Source organism: Camelina sativa, chromosome 7 (genome assembly GCF_000633955.1).
Source record: "Camelina sativa cultivar DH55 chromosome 7, Cs, whole genome shotgun sequence".
In the NCBI taxonomy this organism is placed as follows: Eukaryota; Viridiplantae; Streptophyta; class Magnoliopsida; order Brassicales; family Brassicaceae; genus Camelina; species Camelina sativa.
In genome coordinates, this window is record NC_025691.1 from 8,201,824 (window position 1) to 8,223,692 (window position 21,869).

A 21,869-nucleotide genomic window follows, 5' to 3' on the forward strand; every position below is an offset into this window, starting at 1 on the left:
TTAGAGGTTAACCATTTGACTACAAACTCTAAAAGATAACAATTACAATCGCAATAAATAAACACTAGAATTTAATATTATCTAAAAACTTTATTATTTAATTTCAATAGTCAATACTTAACAACTCACATGTTCTCAAGTTCAAACAACTCTTTACCATTTAAAAGACTTTTCCAATTGCACTGTTCACCAATTTACATCACTCACATAGTCAAATCCATGTAGCTTAAGATGATACACTTCACACCTATCTTTGTTTAGTCACTTTCTTCACGTGTTTCAGTTCAGTTTGTTACAATTAACAAGTTATTGAGAAAATTATGCTTATCATCAGCTTCTTTAAAACTAATGTTAAAGTCACTTTATCTAAATACAAACAATCAATACGCATGGATCATTTCGAAAGTGTTGAACTGAATAAAAAAGGATTCTAAATCAAACCACCAAAACAATATACTAAAACCGATCAAACGCAGATTCAAAAGTAACACATCACTATCACAAATCCGAAAAGAGAAACTGATGCAGTGAACATAAACAACAAAAGTTTTTATTCAGCCAAACATTATTTGCTAAGATTCTGACATCTTATAGAACAGTAGACATAAGAGTACTTACTTAGCTCACACTTAGAGCGGCGTCAAGCCAATCACACCTGCGAAAGAACCACCATAACTCATGAGAATACCGATACACAGAGACCAAATTTGCGTTTAATATGTTATAATTAAAGTGTGTTTTCTTCAAATGAAACCACAGTTGTTGGCCTTTGAAACAATTACAGCCTAATAATATAAAGAGATCGAAAGTTTAACCATACCGCATGCCAATCTACCGCCTGCGTTTCCTGTGGTCAGACTAAGCTCATGTCCACCTATATTCGTCATATCAACCAAGAGATGTAATCAGATCACAACTTGGCTTTAAAGACTTTTATAAACTTAGAAAGTGACACCCTTTTCATTAACAACTCTGTGAAATTAAGATACTAAAACCAAAGATCAGCAAACTGTTCACAGGCCACAAGAATTGTGCGAGCAGTGTCAAATTAATGTAACGAGAATCAGAAGTATAAACAGTTTACCCTTTCCAAGGTCATCCTTAAGCTCGTGAACCACAAAGGCTCTTCCAACAACACAATTAGGACCAGTCAGAGGAATCTGCAAAAATGTTTTAACAGTAAACAAAAGCTTCTTACAAGACAATATACGAGAGGCAAAATACTTAAAAAGGAAGATAACACCAACCTGATTGTCCACGATTGTTGTTTCTGCCACGCCTGTTGTTACAAGTAAACTACTTAGTTCAAACTAGTTTTAAAATCATCAAAGATGGCAGCCATAACATATGGGAGTTTCGAATCCAGGATGTAAATACCATCGGCATTGGCAATTATGTTTCCCAGGTCACCCGCATGACGGCACTCGTCTTCAGGAGCTCCGTGTGTCATCTTATTAGGGTTGAAATGTGGTCCTACGAGAATATAAGATCGATTTAGAACACAAATCTCCATATTGTTAATCAAATGAATCTGCCATTGGTATTAGTATTGGTAAAGAACCTGTTGAGATGCAACCATTTGTTGTATCACCAAACTCATGCTGCAAAATCAAACAAAAGACATTACTAAACCACTATATATAGCTATAGAATAAGAAAACATGTTTCATTCATCTGAGGAGGGACACACTTACGAGGTGAAATCCATGAGGCCCTGGAGTGAGCCCAGTGATACGGACATTCACAGTTGTAGGACCTGCATTCACTTAAACAATCTACATAGTCAAAAAAACTAGCAAAAGACCCAATCTTTATATCACAGCTATTAGATTACTTTGTATAAACTTCACAGAACCATTGTATCACCAAGTAATCACAGTTAAATGCAAAAAGGAGTTGCCTTTTTATTCTAAAGCTAATCCCTTTTTGTTAATATACAGAGTAGTGACCAAACAAAACAGAGCAGAATCAGATGAGAGGAAAAAAAAAAAAGTATGAAACTTTGAGAAGATTAAGCACTAGGAATGACCTAATCATGCCCACAACCTCAATCAAATAGGAACCCAGATGAGAAAAATATAAACTTTGAGCAATTGAGAGAGAGAGAGACTCAAAAGGAATGAGAGAGGAGGGGACCTGAGTCATCTTGGGTAAGAGTAACAACTCCTTCGACATCGGAGTTACCCTTAAGCACTGCAACAGCCTTCTTCGCGGCGGAAACAACTGTCAACGCTTTCGAAGGAGCTCTGGAGGAGAAGGAAACGGATTGGGGACGACGGTGAAGGTTGTTGTTAAGAGAGGCACCGCGGAAAGAGGAACGAAGAAGACTTGAAGAAGAGTTGGATGAGTGAGGAATGAGAAGACGAGAAGGAGATGAGAATGCGAGGATGGTGTTGGCAGCCATGGCTTTTGGCTCTCTGGCTGCTGTGTTTTTCTTTTTTTGGTTTTGACGTTTGGAAGAAGTGAGTGGGCAAATAGTGTTGAGATTGAGAGATGAGGTTTTTCTCTTATTATTTTTGGTTTCTCAATTCGGCCCACACAAAAATTTAAATGCATCTTACCAGTTTACCAACTTTAGGACTTACAATTTGATTCAACTTAGTGTCTCACACGTTTCTTTTTCACTTTATTGCTTACTTTTTGATTTGAAAATTAAAAGGATCTCTTTAGCAAAACCAATATTTTTTTCAATGGTTGATTTAATATGTTGCAGTTGGTAAACAAAGTGTCGAACTATAGTATGGAGTAGACACTAGCTACAACATTGTTACCATTAGTACATAATTTTTGGAAAGTAGAATGAAAAAAAGCGGACTAACAATAAATTTATGAGATGATGATATGGAGTTTTATGATTAAATGCATACTAGTATGAAGATTTTTAGTTTGCATAGTGCATACTGATCAGCAATGATAAATGATGAATTAAATACGGATTAATCCGGCTTTAATCTGGTCAAGAACATACTATACAACCATCATAGATAAAATCATTAGGATGATTGTTTGAAATATTTAATATTTAATCGTTAGGCACTAGAAGTATTTAATTTTTTTTTTTTAAAGATGGAAGTTATCTTTGGGAGGTTTTAAAAAAAATCTTTAGATTAAAGTTCATATAATTTTATAAAAATAAAAAAAAAAAACAAATTTAGCACTAACAAAATAAAATGAATTTGAACTAGCTAGTGATCCTTTTTTTTTTTTTTGGTTATTTCCGGATAGAAGTTTAGTTTCAAATAATGTTTTGATTTCCCCTTTGTTATTTCATTTTTTTTGGTTTAAATAAATCTTGAAAACCTGTATAAGTTGAGACAAAAATTAGTATCAAAAAGGTTGTCAGAATTCCTATAAGTTCTTAACAACACATCATCAAAATTGGGTTCCAGATTCAATGTTTGGACATACTTCTTACAACCAGATTACTGTTTCATAGCTCCATTGGACCTATTTAAGCTATATAACACACCAAGCTGAATATGTCTCTGTATAACTGTATAGTTGGTGATTGCAGCAACCGAACTAATCACGTATACAATATATCCTATGGATGCATGAATGGACTTATGCCTGAGTGTCTGAGGCATATACTCATGGATCGGAAGTTTTAGGCAGTTTGTGTATAAGAGATGTTCTCTAGGAACCATAAATTTTGTAAAGACGATCAATATTTTATATATTATCCTTTTAAAGATGTTGGCTAAGTGCTTAATTTTAGCTTTGCAAAACTCTTATGATTTTTATCAGTTTGATTATGATAATATTGTGTTCTCCAAAATATAAGTCACAGAAAAGAAAGAAAAAAAAAGTCGAACTTAAAAAGAAAAGGGATTTGTATAAACTGTAGAAAACAAAGCTTCGTTTTATAGTAAGTAACCCTAAATCCTATCTACATTCTCGTGGTAATTTTGTTACGGAACTAGTTCATTGATCTTCGCATGGCAGCTCGAAACGACACAGTGGGCAAACGTGATTGATCTCAAACCACTTTACGGCACACTCATCGTCAAAGACATGTCCACAAGGTAAAATCACAACAACACTTCTTTCATCTTCAAATTCTTCAAAACAAATTGCGCACGTTTTACCAGTAGAACTAACCTTGTCGTACATTTTCCTGGCTAAAGACTTGACCACGAGCTTGCTTGCAGGTACTAACTGGATATTGTTGTTTTCGTCCAACGAGACTTGAACCGCTTCTTCAATCTGAACCTCCTCTTCAGTCTGAACCACTTCTTCAATCTGAAGCTCCTCTTCAGTCTGAACCACTTCTTCATTAATACGAGGCTCATCGAGAATAGAAACATCCAACGCCAGTTCTAAAGCACACCCATGAGAATACCCATTGCTTGCGGAACAAGTGATTTCAGCAACATAGAGAATTACATACATCGCATGTGCAATATAGTGGTCGTTGAGCCCTGTTTCCATCAAGAAGTCATTCAAATCCACTATGCTTTGAATCTCGTTGTGGTCATCGTTGATGAATTTGAATTTGTAAGTCGGGAATGTCAAGACTTCACCACCTTCTTCAAGGAAGATCCTTGGAGTGACTCTGATTGTGCATGCATCTTCGGGTGCAGGATCGTGTTTGATTTCGTACTCTAACGAGATTTGATCCGTTTCTTCAATATATGATAAGGGTTAGGTTAGTCAATCCGGCCCGAGACGCATTCGTTGACCTATTCCTACTCTCTCGTCCAGAACATCTAACAGCAACGTATTAACCGCTAATGCACCTTTCTTTTATCAAATCTCAGGAACATGGTCTAATCATGAGGGGCGCTCAAGCATGCGAAGAAAGCCGGCCTTACCTTTAGCAAGTTTCAGACAATCTAGTAAAGGGCAAGTAATGGTTGAGAGTATACCCTATGGGCTAATAGAGAGGAGAACTCCGAGGGGGCCATCATGTAGCACTCGATGCTTGTTCTAGCGGCCGCCCCTAAAATAATACTAACAGCGAGGGCCAGACCGCCGGACTCGGAAGAAAGAGTATCTAAATAAGTCTTTAGAGGACTATGCCAAGTAACCCCAGAAATTTTTTTAGGTGGATATTTTTTGTGGGAATTCACTTTTCTTCGAATTGGGAGGGCGATCCTCCCGGTGAACAAACGACAAAGTCGTGAATGTCAATTTACCATCTTTACCGAAGATCCTTGCATTGACTCTAATTGTGCCCGCATCTTCTGGTTCAGGATCGTATTTGATTTGGTGGTTAAAATCCGCGCGTGTAAGTGTAACCATGATTAAAAACAAAAACAAAATCAAATCTGGTGGTTTCTGTTTTTTTTTCCTTCTCTTTGTTAGTGGTCACCCAAGAAGAAATTGAATCGATTGTTTAAGGGTTTAGGCTGAATTAACTCATATATTTATAGTCGAGAGACTCTTATCTTTGTCGGTTCCTAATTCTAGTGGGATTTTTGAGATAACAGTTTCCATTTTTTTTTTAAAGTCCATTACGATTTCCATTTATTATCTTTTTAAAAGAAGAAAATTACTTTAAGTCCTTTTTCTAAGCTTTACTTTCCTCTATTGAATTTTGATAAATTCCTTTTTCTTAAAGGTGAATTTCTATTATACTTACGAAAAGTTTAGAAGCAATGTTATAATGTGATTTTTAATTTAACATATTCACTAAGTGTTTAAGACAAAACAGGGAGGTTGTTTTTTTTTTTCTTAATATATGCGTACTACTTTAGTAAAAATAATGAGTCAACATCGTTTTGCAATTAAGAGTCCAAAACATAGTATTTACACGTTACATAACACATAAACAAATAGAAACCACGTAACGTAAGAGTCTAAGACATACTTCATCTCTTCGTCATCATCTTTTCTTACCTCTTCAAGAACGATCATCCAACATCAATTAACTATAACTCAAACCCGAAACAGAGGAAGAAGAAGAAGATGATGTGATGGACTTACGTGGACATGCCAAGTCTTCTCTTCCTCTTATGGTTAGCCTTGAAACAAGCTTGTCTCAATATCTTTGTCTTATCCTCAAACTTCAGATCTGGTAACTTCTCAATCGTTTTCTTCTCCTTCTCGAGCTTTTCCAAAGCGTTTCTTAAGCTTGTCTTCGTTTTCTTCCCCTTCCATCTTCTCCAGCTCCTGTTACAACTATAAAAATAGGCACATCAAAATTCACTGAAACACATTTAAGGCTTTTTACATGGTATTTCAATTCCAAAACAATATTTTTTCTTTAATAAAAATATTGGCAAATTAAAAATCGGAATAAAAAAAAAGTCAGTAGAATAATTCCTAAGGATATATACAATAGACAAATTTCATAGTTATAACATAGTTATATTATATGTAATAATTGTTTATTAATAATAAATGAATTTTAAAAACCTTATAAGCTGGTCATACCATTTGGTTATATTGACAATTTAAAAAAACTGATTATACTATGATCATAGTATGATGGCGGTTGAGCAAGTATGCCTCCATCGTCTAGTTAAAAAAACCTTATAAATAATTAGTATTGTTTGTAAAATGTCTTATTTTCATCTTTTTTAGACCAACACTTATCAAAATATATATATTAGAAATAGGCTCGCGTGATGCGCGAGATATATTTTATTTTATTTTTATTGATTATGATATATCTTAAATTTAGAAATATATTTTTGAAATGTATTTTTTTATATGAATTTTTTTAAAAAGATGTTTAATATGTGGTCCTTTATTATAAAGGCTTTATATATATGGTTCTTAATGTTTGGACGCAAAATAAAATAAACAAAACATATCAGAAATTTTTTTGATTGAAGTAATTAAATCCTTCAAAGTTTTGTTGTTTTGGATTTTATGGTTTTGTGATAAATTGTTAGGTTCTTAGACCATCTCCAAGCCCACTCTATTTTAAAGTCAATACTCTGTTATAGAGTAACATTTGCTCTAACCCTACTCTATATCTTACTCTAAATAGAATAAATGGTAGGATTACTCTATATGCAACTTTAATTTTTACACTTACTCTATTTTAGAGTATACAATAGATTGATACATTGAAAAAAACTATGCTCTATTTTAGAGTAAAAAATAGAATATATATTGGAGATAGTCGTAGTACACATGAGGTTTGTGTAGAGGCCATATATTAGACATTCGAAACAAAAATTGAGTATTGAAAATAGTTTACAAACATGAAAATTATTATCGAAACTCAGTAAACATGAAAATAAATAAATAAAAATTATGTTTTAGTCTCAATCGTAAAGAAAAATAATTGATAAATATTTATCTTTTTGCGAGTGGTTTTACAAATTTATATATTCTTCAACTCAATCTTAATATTTGATTTTCTTTTTGACTCCACAATATGTTGCTACGGTTTGATTTTCTTCAGTTAGCCTCCTAACATCTTGTGAATCAGTAACTCTATATGAATGCTTAAAATGTGTTATACTTCTATGATGATGGGTTATTTCTCGGTCCTTGTCTCTATTCATATTCATTATGTTCTTTTAATTGTCAAAAATGAACTTTCCAACATGTCAATTGGTGTAGATCATGGAAGAGAAGACAAAATCAGAAAAATTGATATCAACAATACATACATTCCATTTATTTTTCTGATATAACTTCATTTCTAATTTATTTTAACTTACATCTAAATGTTTATTTTAATTAACTATATTTAAACTTATAATATCTATATGTTGAATTTTCCATCAGATTTGATGATTTTAAAATAAGATATGTGAGAAAAAAAATCAGACCAACTCAAATTCATCCAATAAATAAATGGATTCTAAAACCTGAATTTTGTACTATACTAATGAAATTATGAATCTAGAAAATATGTTTTACAAGGTAACAGAAGAATCACCAATGATTATTTTGAATAATTAATATGTATACTCACAATTTATTATATGCTCAAGTGTTTACTCTCTAATCTTGTAATCACCCTTAATATAAAAAATTGGAATAATGCATATTGAAGTATGGCTAAAGTCATAAAAATTTATGAAATATCTTATACTATATCTCGCATTAAATGTTGAACAAAATTCATGAAAAGAAAAGTGTGTCAAATTTAATGTTTTTTAGATTCGATATATTATCTCTATTTTCTAATCATTTAAAAATCAATACTATAATTACCATTAAATTATTTTGTAAACTATTATTTTCTATTATTTCATTGGGTGATTAAGCAATTCTGTTATTTTTATTTTCTTTTAGTACATATGTTTTAAAGAGAGTCAAAATGTAACTTATAGAATACAAAATATAATTTAATTTTATCTCGATACAATGTGATGTTTTAGATATATTAGAACATATATATATATATTTAAATTATTCTGTCATAAATTAATTTGGCTTCATTTTTTATTTTAAAAGTATTAAAACTTTTTTTGTTTTAATTTGTTTGATCAGTAGTTTTAATTTTAGGTTATATGGTATATGCTTCATTAGGAAATATATTATATGTTAAAACTGAAGGTTATGTTATGATACCATTATGATATTTTTATCTTCTTTTAATATATTAGTACATATTCTATATTTTTAAATTTGTCTATCATAAATGAATTTGGTTTCAATTTTCACTTTAAAAGTATGCAAATTTTTTTTCTTTTAATTGGTTTGATCAGTAGCTTTTTTTTTTAAGTTATTGGTATATGCTTTCATTAGGAAATATATTATATGTTAAAACTAAAAAGTTGGAAGAAATATATTTTTGTAACAATGTGAATTTTATTTTTTAAAGCAAATTCTCCACCATATAAAATATAAATAAATAAAAGTATATAAAAATATTTAATTTAAAATTAATTAGTGAGAGAGACATGTGTCACAAATATATAGCGCCAAGTGTCACATTGGCAGTCAAAGTTAGAAAAAAACCTTCTCATGTTATATAAAATATATATATTTAAATATCTTTAAAAGACTAATACTAATACAATCGAAAGGTATTATAAAATGATATTTAATATCTTAATAATTTAGAAAACCCTAAATATTAAATAACTTTAAAATAGTCACACACACGAAAAAAAAAAAAATAGGCTTAAAAACCAAAATCACATCATTTATTTTGTTTTGGTTCTGTTCGTTTTTTCGGGTTAAGGTTTTGTTTGCCCACCTCTAATCTCGATGAGAACCACCGTAAAGTGAAACTCTCTGCGACTCTCTAATTATCAGCTCAGAAATGGTTCTCACATGATGTTCACAAAACATGTTGTTCTGAACCATACATTGCCCGCAAGTTATTATGTGAAGGGAAATGAGTTCTACTTGTTTTAGTATCTGCACAGAGTAAAATGATTCTTCAGTTGCCTATAAGATGCTTTTAAAGTCGGGTTTAAAAAGTTGAAGCTTAGAGTGCACAGATACGTGATAAGGGTCACTAGACTCGTTTCAGGTACACTTCCTTGTGGCCTCTATTTTGGAATTTTATTAAATATTTTTATTTGTGTCAGAGTGAGATGGTCTAGTAATCTGATTCAGATGTCTTGTAGAGCCGAGGAGGTAATGCCATCTTTAGCCATGATTGCTGGAACAAGTTTCTGGGATTGGGACATCTCAGCTAGATCCGATGACTTTTTTCTCCAGACAAAATGTGCTTTTGAAGTTTTCTACCTCCATAAAAATACAATCATCTTATTTAAATAAATTCAATTTTTCTGAGTTTTAGGTTTAACTTGTAAGAAGCTGAAGACATATACTATTTATAGTAGAGAGAAACAAATCAAAAACTGTCTAAAACTATACATGTCTATAGATGTCCAAAGTTTGTTATAATGTAACGGCCTAACCTATTAACAGCATATACATCTGTGTGCCCTTGTTTACATAATATGGTTTCTCTTTTTTTTTTTTTGTACTCTCAAAAGGAACCCAACATTTCTTTGTTTTCGTCTTGCCCATTTTTTACAATAATTCTCACAAGTTTCTTAAAGTCATGGACATGGGGAATGGGACAGGACCTGGGATGTCGGGGGATTATAGTGGAGGCGGCGAATTTGTAGTAGGCGACGACATGATGCCGGGAATGGGAGGTGGTGGTGGTGAGATGTCGGGAATGGAAGGTGGTGATGTTATGCAGATGAGTCCTGAATTAAATTGGATATATGAAATGGCTTGGTATGGTGAAAGTAAAAGAGGGGATGGTTTTTTTTGTGAGGAGCATCCTTCTAAGCTAACTTCAGATGGTATTTGGGAGAGACTTATTTTGAAAACGGTAGGTCTTAATATTTGGCAATACCGTCTTCCGAATCTCGAGATTGTCATCTTGCTTGTCTTCTTCTTTTGGCAAGCCTTTACTATCCTGTTCAAGAAATTGGGTCTTTCTGTTCCCAAGTTCTCTTCTATGATGCTTGTAAGTATCTTCTTCTTTTTTTTATTCTTCTTCTTCAATCTTTTTGTACGTGTTTAAAATACTGACAAAACCGTTGATGCATTGAAGGCGGGACTACTCTTGAATGTTATGCTTACTTTATCCGGTAATAACTCGATCATTGGAGAGATCTTGGTCCCTAAAAACAGAATCGACATTCCAGGATGCCTTGGATCATTCGGATTCATGATGTTCTGGTTCCTCAAAGGTGTGAAAATGGACGTCCAGAGAATCTTCAAGTCTGAAGCAAAAGCAAGAGTCACTGGAATCGCAGCGGTTACTTTCCCTGTAGTTGTTGGTTTCTTACTTTCCAAGTTCAGATCAGCTAAAGATCAACCCCTCTCTTCCAGAGAATATGACACAGTGCTGCTAATGGAAAGCCTCACGTCCTTCTCTGGGATCGCAAGACTCTTGCGCGACCTCGGCATGAACCATTCGTCTATTGGTCGGGTTGCTTTATCCTCAGCCTTAATCTCTGATCTGGTTGGACTCCTAATCATGCTGGTGAACATTTCTCTTGCTTCAAGTACAATCTTTAATGCTGTGGCTTTGCTAGTAGAGATAGCCTTATATCTCTTCATGACGTTTAAGGTTGTGAGACCATTCCTATTCAAAGTGATCAAGCGGAAACGAGAAGGGAGACCAATCGAAGACAAATACATCTATGTAATTCTCGTCTTGCTTTGCTTATCGTGTATGTACTGGAACATAATTGAGCAGAATCCTGCACTTGGAGCTTTCGTTCTTGGTCTGGCCATTCCTAGTGGACCTCCTATTGGATCTGTATTGGTCGAACGGTTAGAGAGCTTTAATTTTGGTATTGTATTGCCTCTCTTCTTATCAGCCACTATGCTCAGGGTTGATATTAGATCTTGGAAAGGCGCTTTGACATTCTTTAGCGGCGATGATAAGAAATTTGCGGTTACGTCTCTTGTCCTGCTCGTCTTCTTATTGAAGCTCTTTGTCGCAGTGATTGTACCTTACGTCTACAAAATGCCATTGCAAGACTCGGTTATCCTTTCTCTTATCATGTCTCACAAGGGTATCATCGAACTCAGCTTCTACTTTTACGTTTTCAGCCTCAAAGTTAGTCTCTCATCTCATCTCTCAATTATATATGATTATGATTTTCTTGCAAAAAAAAAAAAAAACAAAAAAATAGAAAGATTTTTATTTAATTATTCTTCTTATTGATTGTTTTGGTATAGGCATTATCAAGAGATATATACTCAATCCTAGTCTTGTGCATCGTCATCAACTCTGTGGTCTTACCAGTGGTGATCGGGTTTCTCTACGACCCATCTAAGCAATTCTTGTGCTATCAAAAGAGAAATTTAGAGAGTATGAAGAATACTGGAGAGCTAAAGACTCTTGTATGCATCCATAGACCAGACCACATATCTTCCATGATCAACCTTCTCGAAGCTTCTTATCAATCCGAAGAAAGCCCTCTCACATGCTACGTGCTCCACCTCGTCGAGTTACAAGGTCAAGACGTTCCCACTTTGATCTCTCACAAAGTTCAGAAACTCGGAATTGGGTCAGGGAAAAAATATTCTGAAAACGTCATCCTCTCTTTCGAACATTTCCACCGTTACGTCTCCAGTTCTATCTCCATAGACACGTTCACTTGCATCGCAAACTCCAACCATATGCAAGATGATATTTGTTGGTTAGCTCTTGATAAAGCTGTCTCACTTATCATTCTTCCTTTCCATCGGACTTGGTCACTCGACCGAACATCCATCGTATCAGATGCTGAGATGATCAGGTTTCTCAATTTCAACGTCTTGAAACAAGCTCCTTGTTCTGTTGGCATCCTTGTCGAACGCCATCCCGTTAACAAAAAACAAGACGAGCAACAAAGCGTTAAGGTATTACAGTTACATTTTTTTTAAAATTATTATTGTCCGTATTAGAAACCAACCTAATGCTTGGGAATCGCTTTGTTAGTCGAGTCTCATCCACAATGCTTCCATGTTGGTCGTTTCAGATGCTTTAACTATTAAATATATAAAGACTAAGTACACAGTGCTATTTGATGGCAGGTGTGTGTGGTATTCGTGGGAGGCAGAGATGATAGAGAGGCGCTGGCCTTTGCGAAGAGAATGGCCCGTCAAGAGAACGTAACATTAACAGTTTTACGTCTCGTCGCATCGGGAAAGAGCAAAGAAGCGACAGGATGGGATCAAATGCTTGACATGGTTGAACTAAGAGAGTTGATGAAAAGCAATGATTCAGGAATGGTAAAAGAAGAAAGATCAACAATTTACATGGAACAAGAGATCTTGGATGGAGCAGATACGTCAATGCTTCTACGTTCCATGGCTTTCGATTACGATCTTTTCGTCGTGGGGAGAACCTGCGGTGAGAACCACGAGGCGACTAGCGGTATAGCGAATTGGTGCGAGTTTGAGGAGCTTGGAGTCATTGGTGATTTCTTGGCCTCGCCAGATTTCCCAAGCAAAACGTCGGTGTTAGTAGTGCAACAACAACGTTCACTAGCCAATTATGATTAGAAGGGGAGAAAGCACACTATACTTGGTGGTTGATTGTTACATATATCTCTCATTTGTAGCATCTACACACACACAAAAAAAAAATGGGTATTTTCATTTCATTTATTCATTGTTGTTACTTGCGGATTATATTTTGTAGATCAGAAATAACATTAAGGAAAAATTTAGAATGTTTTGATTATAGGTTAGAGCAACATTAATCTTCGATTTAATCAAGGAGGGTCACTCACATAATTTGCAAGCCAAACTTCAGACTTGTGATTATAAAACAAAAAACATAAAAATTACTTCATTTAACCATACAAGTTGCCGCTAAATTACTCTATAACACGGTGTTTATTCAATAGAGAGAATCAACAACCTCGATTACATCTTCACTTGAATTAAAATTAGATCTTCGGAAGTTACAAAACATGCAAGAAGGAACACAATCAATGAGATGCAGAACCGGGTTTTGACTCACGTTACAGAAATCAAGTGAATGGCTTGATGAATTCAAACCCTTGGTTTAGAAGTGATCCAGTGATCCAAAGCTTCAGGTTAGGCAAGTTTAAGCTCTGTTCAAAGCATGTCCCCTGTTTCCACCAAAAACAAGCAAACTCGTTAAGTAAAACGTATATATTCGGAAACAAAAACAACGTTAAAAGGGTACAAAGTTGGTTTCTTACATCTAACGTATATGTCAAGAGGTATCTGTCAGGAGAAGGAGAGCTTAAGTTGGAGTTCTGAACTTGGAAACTTGTAAGAGACTCCAAAGACTTGTATAGAGATGGAGCAACACCTTCTCCTTTATTACACACCAATCTCACATAAAACCCTTTCTCCTCCACTTGAATAACATCCATCTAACACAAAAAGAAACATATATACTTATTTTCAAGGTTCTTGATGTGTTTCAAGATTATCAATATAGCTTTTCAAGATTTACCTGAACGATCTTCTTGGAAACAGGAGGACTGATACCGCGAAAAGGTTGAGTCTTTTGAGCATCAGGAACAGGTTCTTGGTACCCTCCAGTAGAGTTTAAAGAAGCTTCAAGGCCCGCGATATCGGATTTGAGTTTCTTGGCTTGTGATTGAAGTTCTTGAACATACAACACCGCATCTCCAACTATAGATGCTTTATCCATCTACATGACACACACATACAAATCCATTATCTAACAGTTTCATTACACCAAATCTTTGTGTCACGAAATGTTGTGATTTGTTACCTTAGTAATGTTGGGAACAAGAGATCTCAAAGCGTAAAGCTTATCCTTCATTCGACCTCTCCTCCTTCTCTCAGAGATCAAAGTCCTAGACCGATCAGTCTTAGTCTTACGGGTTCCATCGTTATTAGTCGTAGTGGCTGATGAATCATCACCGTCGTTGTAATCTTCTCCATCTTCTTCACCGCCGCCAGCTCTAACACTCTCACCATCAAAGCTACGGAACGATTCAGCGACATTGGAGTCTAAGTCAGGCAATTCGTCAAACAGGTCATCGACAGGTGTAGGGATGAACTGGCTCTCGTCGATGAAACACGGGCTGCTTTGTAATGGACCAAGGTCGAAATCAAGAACTGGGTTTTCGTCCATGGTTTGATGATGATGATCTCCTCGTATGATGTTTATGAACTGATCGAAGTTTGGATCGACCAAGAAATTGTGAAGTTCTAGATCGTTCATGTTGGAAAGAGCGTTGACTCTTCCGTCCATTTGTCTTTTTCTTTCTTTTTTGTCTGTTTGTGGTAATGAAGAAGAGACTGTTTATGAAAGTTTCTGACAACGAAAGAGAGACAAAATGAGTTTATATATACACATAAATATTATGTTACAATCATCAACTCTATTAGTTTAAGAAGTATATGTGAATATGATAGTGATTTTTTTTTTTTTTTTTGACATAATAGTACAAATCATTTTATATTTAATTTATCATCAAACTTTCGCTTTTTAAGGGTTGTGCATTGATATGGACCAAAGTTCATAGCAAAGGCTTGTACCGAAATGATTATTTTGACGCATTGTTCTTTCAAATCAATCTACAAATGTGATCCATTAGTTATTGAATCATGTTTGTCGCAGCCTATCGATTTCTTAAGGAGTGATGTTTGTTATCAGTGTATTAATGTATAATCATCTCGTCAATGAGGCGGTTTGTTGGACCCGCATTTGATTTTTTCTAGTACAATAATTGATGAACATCGAGATACAATTTACAGCTGATTAAAGTGTCGTTTTTCGTTACAAACATTTTCATTATCTTATCGAAACAATGGTGTAAACTACGGCGAAAACAACATATTTTCAATTTATTGTTTGTTTATGTTTAGAATGGGAATCTAGAAATAGACTCATTGATCTTTTATCCAGTATTAATATTAGAATTTGGGATTCTTAAGACTCTTTTATTTCTTATGACCAACAACATATAGACTAGGTGAACCACCGATGCCACATTTGAGGATTTTTCTTTCCTTCCATTACGAATGAAAATTTTCATTTGTTGATATGATTACTGTATTGTATGTGGAGGCATGTAAATAAACTAACTTAAGAAATTTCAGATTAATATATTGACTTAAGAAATCGATATAGAAATATACGCTTGTTATTGGTTGGTCTTAGATTATATATTCAGTTTACGTCTTTCATAATGTCATGCATGACCTGTCTATTAAATATAATTTTTGATTAAATATAAAATTTGCCATTATCAAATGATTGATTTGTCGTGTTGCATGACAGTTATATTTTTTAGATTGTTCTATTTCATTTATTTTGTGTTAAAGATATAAATATTTGTTGTTTCTTCATTACTTCATATCTATACAATTCTTCTTATCAAATAATAAAATACAAACATTATACTCACTACATAATATATCACACTCATTTATCATATTTTTGGATATAATATATAATTTCTACCCTCACCAAAAAAAATGTAACTCAAAACAAGAGAAACATATAAAACTAATTGACATTCTGATCATACATTATTGGTGCTGCTAGGCTGTTAGGTTCAGAATACTGAAAATAATATTATACGCAGCTTATGTCAGTGTACTGTTGTATTATTTATTTGTATGTGTCTCTCTAAACTGTATGAAAGGATTCAGAGGGAAAGTTTATCCATCCACTTCCTGTTACATATATATTGTTTGATTTTTATTTATTTTTTACAACGTAATTTATTTTAAAAGTTTTTGGTTATGTAAATATAAATCGAATAAACCATATTAAAAGGGGTGTTCATTTAGTTCAGTTTGATTTTTTAAAAATAATATTAAGCATATATATCTGGTTTGGTGATGAACAGTTACGAAAACTTAGATTTTGAAACTTACAGATCTATACAACAATCAACAATGCAAGAAACATAAAAACGGTTACGATAACTTAGATTTTGAAACTTACCGATCTGTATACAACTTACCGATCTATACAACAAGTCAACAATGCAACAAGATCAAACTGATGAATAACTTACCACATGGCAGAGCCTCGTCACAAGATCCACACGACACAAGATTTGGAAAAGTAAATAACTTTTAATTTTCTTATTTTTAAAGTAATTAATTGAGGTTATCATTTGGATTTCTGATGAATTTAATATTATTTTTACATAATCTTATTTTTATTTATTTTACGATGAATTTGTCAAAAAAAAATTGGCAAAGATGAATTTGTTGGTTTTTGGACTACAAATTACTACTTCCAATCACGAAAATGTCACATAGGAATTTTGTCAATTTTTGCACAACAATTGACCATCTAGCTAATAAGCCCTTAAATTTGAATGAAACATTCGAGCCTACTCAGATTTGTTGTTAAGAAATCTACTATGAATTCATGAAAATGTTAATATCAATGATAAATTGATGGAAATACTAACATTATCTATATTAAATTATTAACTTATGTAGAATTAACATTATTCTTTGCAATGGATACAAATCAATATTGATGCAAATAAACTTTCAATAGATATAAAATGTTTTTATCATTATTTATTAGGTAACTTATATAAATGATATAAAACTAAATTACATTAATTATAGGGAAAAACTAGTTTGACCCAAATTAAGAGGTTAATTGCTAAACTAACTCATAAATTTTGAGGGTTAGTTGAGTTATTTTTATACCTAAAATACATTTTTTTTTTTGTTTTGTTAGAAAAAAAAAATCAATTTTACCCTAAAATATACAAAATAAACAAGGCAAAACACTTTATTTTTCCTACTGGATAACGTGAGCCAAGCCAAAAGATCAACCCATCATCTTTCACAAACATCGAGCTTCTTTCTTTAGAGAGTATAAAAGACTGAACATATTATTATATTGGTCTAGCTAAAAATATTCCAAAAATGATGAAGTTTTTTTTTTTGGGTCCCAAAAAACTAAGATCTTATCAAAATACTTTTAATGTTACTAAGCCGGCTCTGAATCTATGGAATATTAATAGCATTTCCAACGTACTAAATACTAATCATTTACGGATAATCGCAACTAAATTATGAAGAAGCCTGTTCAATGCACGGTTTTGGGTTCTTGTATCAACAAACAGAATATGATGCTTAAACAAAAAAAAAACACATCGAGTAACGAAACACAATACTATAAACTATTATAGAGTTTTGGCCGGTGAGGAACTAGTTTTATGTATTTTTAGTTGTGATATTAATATTTTACGTATATAATGTAAAACCAAAAAAAATTGGTCAACCAATTCAGGATTCCTTCTAGCTGTTGATTAACTTTAAGGAAAATTAAACGTTTGAGTAACATATCCCACGACTTCCATAACCAGAACCAATGGACTATGTCCACATAATAATAGTAATAATATTATCATTATTATTATGCCAGTTTAATCTATAGTAAACAGAGTTGACAAAAACAAGTCACCAATAAACAGAAACTAAATATTAGTAGATCTACAACTGGATTTATGAATTTAATCAAGAGGTATACCCAAACTAATAAATATATATCAATAGTACTTGACTTATTTTATTTTTATATGAATTTTGGTTTTATAAATGGTTTCACTTAAATTATTTGATACTACAACACCCCTTGAACAAAATTCCCAGTGCAAAAAAAAAAAGCATTTGTAATTTCTTTGATGATATTATTTCTTTGAAAGTGTCCAAATAGAATTCAAAATTGTCATCTCAACTCGAATCTTTTCAAATTTTACAGTTATGTCTTTTACCACAATAGATTATAAAGTACTATCTCTTCAAATTAATCAATTAATTTATATTTTATAAAATATAACATAAAAATTTATAAATATCGTAGAGACTGTACTAACCTAACTAGTAATTTCCTAACTAATATAATCACATTAGCAACCATACATATCTCTAAAATATATATTCACTATATTATAAGTGATGTTTTTGTCTGTTTGTTGATTGTACAAAAGTATTCATCAAAAGTATTTATCAATATCATAATATTAGACATATTTAATTAACTTGATTAAATAATGATTATGTTAAAATAAATTATTTTGCGGTATACTGCGAGTTAAATACTAAAATTAACCAACAAACAAAATTAACAAACAAATACCAGTTAAAATTTTCATTTTTTTGTTTAAATGTATCGTCTCGCGGTGTACCTCGGGTTAAAATCTAGTATCAATAAATTTGTATTAACACGGGTTAAATTCTCATTTTATTATTTATTAACATTATTAATATTACAATATTTGACATATAAAAATGAAACTGATTTAACTAAGATTGCTTTAAATAATTAAATCATTAGGAAAAATGTGACTTAATCATAGTGTATAAATGACTTACTATATATTAGATCCTTTTTATTATAATAATTAAAAATCAAAATAGAATCTTGAACGCTAAACAAAAAAAACTAAATATAACAAACAAATTGTCATGAAGTATATTGCGGGTTAAAAATTAATATAAACATATAGCCGCACAAACAGTCAGAAAATTTAGTTATTTTTCTATTTGGAAAAAATCCAATATTTAACAAACAAATACAATATAAAATATAAATAATAATAATAATAATCTAGTTACTTATATTGTTCACCCAATAAATATGGGAAAATGATGACAACTTCTTTTCTTTACTAGTGTAGCAGACATGGAACAAATTCAATTTTTGCTGTGACCTATCGGCACATCTTTAGAAACACAACACTGGATATAAGTCATGAACACCAATAAAGGGGATGTGTCGGATATTCAGATAACCGAAATGGCATGGAATTACAAATAAAACCAACCTACCAATGACCACACCAATCGGTAAACAATGACCACACCAATCAATCAGTAACAGTACTGGTCCATTTTCTCCATCTCACATGATCACATCAAAACATTAATACCTTTTGCTACCAAACTTCTTTCTCTCAATTTACTTACAACTTTTCTCTGCCCAATACCAACATTTAGTGCTCTCTCTCTGATCTTTTTAGGCTTTTTATGAAAACTTTTTTTGCCCTTTCTCTTTTACTCATACCACCTTTCCAGATTTACAATCAAAATGAAGAAAAAGTTGCCGCCACAAAACAAACCAGCAAAAGGGTCTTTTACTTTTAATTTTTTTTCAAAACCTTGTTTAGGGCTCATCTGAAGGTACTTTTGATTCGATTCTAACCCGAGCTCCTGAAGCAAGCCTGTTCAAGATACAACATATAGGCTTTAGATAAATCTGATATGTTCATATCAAGAACAAGAATTTAAGATGTTTATGTTTTTACCTTTCGTCGATCTTGATCACTTTCTCATCGTCTTCTCTGAATGAATCAGGCTTCCTCGAAGATTCGGTTATTCTTTTACTGCAAACTTCATGTGTTTTAGTGGGACATGGAATGTTCTTGGTTGTATCTTCTGATGAGTTTCTTTTCTTCTCTGAGACAGGAGATCTCAAGGACTCACTGCGTGGGTGTTGCTTGCTGAATACAGAGGAAGCTTTTCTTGATCCTAGATTGTACTTCGAACCACCAGGTTTCAAGTCCCCGTTCTCTGCTACACCCATTTGGTTGGATGCCCTGAGAAAAACTCACATGAGATGTGTTCTCAAGGATTCACAAAGATAGACTTTACTAAACTTCAAAACCTATTAGAATGGCATACACGTTGAAGTTGTATTTTTTAGTGGAAACATTAAAGAACTGTCTTAACTCAAAACATAACACAACATCCAATTCAAACAGTATCAGGACCTTTGTTTCCTACTGATTTTAGAAATCTACCTGTCACCATTATAGGATGAAGAACGCTTAAGAGAAGCATTACAATCCACTGCATCCTTCTTCTGTAGCTTCGTCTCGACCAAACTCCCACTAAAATACTCTTTCTCCTCCAATCTCAATCCCATTAGACTCGGTGTTTCCGACAAACGATCAAAGTCTCCCATCATAAACGATGAGGAGAAGAAAGGAGACTGAAACTTCGAGTGGCCAAATTTAGGTTTGTAAGTTGGAACAAGGCCAAAGTTATTATCCTTGACTGATACTGAACCACAAGATATCAACTGCATCAGCATATTCGAGGCCCTAAGCCTCGAATGAGCGGGCATTCGAACATCTTCTTGTTCAAGAATCCTAAAACTATTCATCTTACTAACATCAGCTCTTATTAGAGACTCCAAAGTATCAGTCTTTGCTCCCAAGGAAGAAGCACTATTGGAAAAAGGCGGCGAGACAGAGTTTCTTGATATTTCCCCACTGTCTCTCTCCTTCCCCGCCGCACAAGAAGCCTCGCTCGCGAGATTGTTTTCGCTGGTTTCAGGCTCTGATGATCCATCATCATCAGTTGAAACACCTCTACTAAAAGTCTCTATTGGCTTTTTACCACAACCACTCACAGTTTCATCGGTTTGAGTAGACGCATCTGCGAGTCCTTCGGTCTTATACACTTTGTACTCAGCTAAACACCAAGAAGATGAGTTCTTTGCGTCTCTTGAATCAGGGGATACACCAGAAGAGACAGAGCGAAGAGCTGGTGGAGATAGCTCATCATCTTCTTGAGAATGCTTATTACTTCTTTTCCCATTGTTCATACTCGAAGACGAAGACGAATCATCATTACTTCTAGATGATGGTGGCTCCACAACTATCGGCTTCATGTTTTGACTCGCTGTATTTACAATTGGACTAAACTGATCTGCACAACATAGGTTTCTGTAAAGCTTCTTCATTGAAAAAAAAAAAATTATTACAAAAATTGTTATATTCACCTGAATTGGATTCATCAAATAGCTCAGAACCTTTAAGAACATACTCATTCCCATGAGCTGGTAAAATCAAATCATCTTCTGATAAATCATGCCAAACAAAACCATTCCTGTAGCTTCTGCAGAGTTAAATAAATAGATTAAAACATTAAATCTGAAACTCTTGTTGCTTCATGAAGTCAAATCAAGAAAGTTACATTACCTTTTACTAGACCAAGAGTACATTGAAGCCATTCCTCTACCTCTAAGAACATTAAGCCTCTCTATAACATCTACAAAACCCAAAAAGAAACACAATTGATTCTTCATAATTCTTCAAAATCTCCCCAAGAAAAAAAAGCATTATTAGCATTTACCTCTTAAGTATAATCCATTAGGAGAAGACATCAGAACCTCCATGAAATGAGGATGCTCAAGCTGACGATTCTTGGAGAGATAATAAACAATTGGGACTTTCTTAATCTTTTGATGATACTTTGGTGACTTCTCAGTCCATACTTTTGCTCTCTCTGGACTCACTTCTCTGCTATACTTCTTCATCCTTGCTTCCATGTTTCTTTTTAAAAAGACCCTAATTGGATAATTCCGACATTAGTCTCTCTGTCTCATTTCTTGAAACGAATCAGATCTATTATTAATCTGGAGGAGACAAGAAAAAAAAAATACAGAATGAAGAAACGAAACTGTGATAGAGAGTTAAGAGAAGCTCCTCAAAGATGAAGAAGAGAGAGAGAGAGAGATGGGTTTAGTAATTAATGGTTTTTTTTTA

The 21,869-nt window shown here is 33.2% G+C and overlaps 5 protein-coding genes across 5 annotated transcripts; 1 reads left to right on the plus strand and 4 right to left on the minus strand.

The window, feature by feature from the left end:
• On the minus strand, positions 415 to 2,508 carry LOC104700720 (superoxide dismutase [Cu-Zn] 2, chloroplastic). The gene is made up of 8 exons (XM_010416280.2): positions 2,137 to 2,508; positions 1,695 to 1,756; positions 1,562 to 1,601; positions 1,378 to 1,473; positions 1,248 to 1,279; positions 1,085 to 1,160; positions 821 to 874; positions 415 to 655 (listed from the first exon to the last, which is right to left on the minus strand). The coding sequence occupies exons 1-8, from the start codon at positions 2,402 to 2,404 to the stop codon at positions 630 to 632; spliced, it is 654 nt and encodes a 217-aa protein (XP_010414582.1). The 5' UTR covers positions 2,405 to 2,508; the 3' UTR covers positions 415 to 629.
• On the minus strand, positions 3,925 to 5,244 carry LOC104704431 (E3 ubiquitin-protein ligase RING1-like). Its single transcript, XM_010420525.1, has 2 exons — positions 5,139 to 5,244; positions 3,925 to 4,154 (listed from the first exon to the last, which is right to left on the minus strand). The coding sequence occupies exons 1-2, from the start codon at positions 5,242 to 5,244 to the stop codon at positions 3,925 to 3,927; spliced, it is 336 nt and encodes a 111-aa protein (XP_010418827.1).
• On the plus strand, positions 9,883 to 12,941 carry LOC104704432 (cation/H(+) antiporter 8-like). Its single transcript, XM_010420526.2, has 4 exons — positions 9,883 to 10,348; positions 10,436 to 11,452; positions 11,575 to 12,240; positions 12,415 to 12,941. Exons 1-4 carry the CDS (start codon positions 9,932 to 9,934, stop codon positions 12,883 to 12,885), a joined length of 2,571 nt encoding a protein of 856 aa, XP_010418828.1. The 5' UTR covers positions 9,883 to 9,931; the 3' UTR covers positions 12,886 to 12,941.
• On the minus strand, positions 13,174 to 14,643 carry LOC104700721 (transcription factor FER-LIKE IRON DEFICIENCY-INDUCED TRANSCRIPTION FACTOR-like). The gene is made up of 4 exons (XM_010416281.2): positions 14,099 to 14,643; positions 13,814 to 14,014; positions 13,554 to 13,730; positions 13,174 to 13,460 (listed from the first exon to the last, which is right to left on the minus strand). The coding sequence occupies exons 1-4, from the start codon at positions 14,582 to 14,584 to the stop codon at positions 13,359 to 13,361; spliced, it is 966 nt and encodes a 321-aa protein (XP_010414583.1). The 5' UTR covers positions 14,585 to 14,643; the 3' UTR covers positions 13,174 to 13,358.
• LOC104700722 (protein UPSTREAM OF FLC-like) lies at positions 19,228 to 21,869 on the minus strand. Its single transcript, XM_010416283.1, has 6 exons — positions 21,457 to 21,869; positions 21,303 to 21,372; positions 21,104 to 21,219; positions 20,118 to 21,030; positions 19,623 to 19,913; positions 19,228 to 19,538 (listed from the first exon to the last, which is right to left on the minus strand). Exons 1-6 carry the CDS (start codon positions 21,650 to 21,652, stop codon positions 19,481 to 19,483), a joined length of 1,644 nt encoding a protein of 547 aa, XP_010414585.1. The 5' UTR covers positions 21,653 to 21,869; the 3' UTR covers positions 19,228 to 19,480.

Bases quoted from the DNA above. Each gene is read 5' to 3' on its own strand.
- LOC104700720 (XM_010416280.2), bottom strand. From the start codon at position 2,404: ATGGCTGCCAACACCATCCTCGCATTCTCATCTCCTTCTCGTCTTCTC. The intron at 1,757-2,136 runs GTCCCCTCCTCT...AAGTGAATGCAG, and splicing joins TCTTACCCAAGATGACTCAG to GTCCTACAACTGTGAATGTC. The intron at 1,602-1,694 runs GTAAGTGTGTCC...TTGATTTTGCAG, and splicing joins GGCCTCATGGATTTCACCTC to CATGAGTTTGGTGATACAAC.
- LOC104704432 (XM_010420526.2), top strand. From the start codon at position 9,932: ATGGACATGGGGAATGGGACAGGACCTGGGATGTCGGGGGATTATAGT. The intron at 10,349-10,435 runs GTAAGTATCTTC...GATGCATTGAAG, and splicing joins AGTTCTCTTCTATGATGCTT to GCGGGACTACTCTTGAATGT. The intron at 12,241-12,414 runs GTATTACAGTTA...ATTTGATGGCAG, and splicing joins ACGAGCAACAAAGCGTTAAG to GTGTGTGTGGTATTCGTGGG.
- LOC104700721 (XM_010416281.2), bottom strand. From the start codon at position 14,584: ATGGACGGAAGAGTCAACGCTCTTTCCAACATGAACGATCTAGAACTT. The intron at 14,015-14,098 runs GTAACAAATCAC...TGTGTCATGTAG, and splicing joins TTGTTCCCAACATTACTAAG to ATGGATAAAGCATCTATAGT. The intron at 13,731-13,813 runs GTAAATCTTGAA...TTTTTGTGTTAG, and splicing joins TTTCCAAGAAGATCGTTCAG to ATGGATGTTATTCAAGTGGA.
- LOC104704431 (XM_010420525.1), bottom strand. From the start codon at position 5,244: ATGGTTACACTTACACGCGCGGATTTTAACCACCAAATCAAATACGAT. The intron at 4,155-5,138 runs GTAAATTGACAT...ATATCCAGTTAG, and splicing joins AAGGATCTTCGGTAAAGATG to TACCTGCAAGCAAGCTCGTG.
- LOC104700722 (XM_010416283.1), bottom strand. From the start codon at position 21,652: ATGGAAGCAAGGATGAAGAAGTATAGCAGAGAAGTGAGTCCAGAGAGA. The intron at 21,373-21,456 runs GTAAATGCTAAT...TGGGTTTTGTAG, and splicing joins TAATGGATTATACTTAAGAG to ATGTTATAGAGAGGCTTAAT. The intron at 19,914-20,117 runs GTAGATTTCTAA...AGTTTTTCTCAG, and splicing joins TCATCCTATAATGGTGACAG to GGCATCCAACCAAATGGGTG.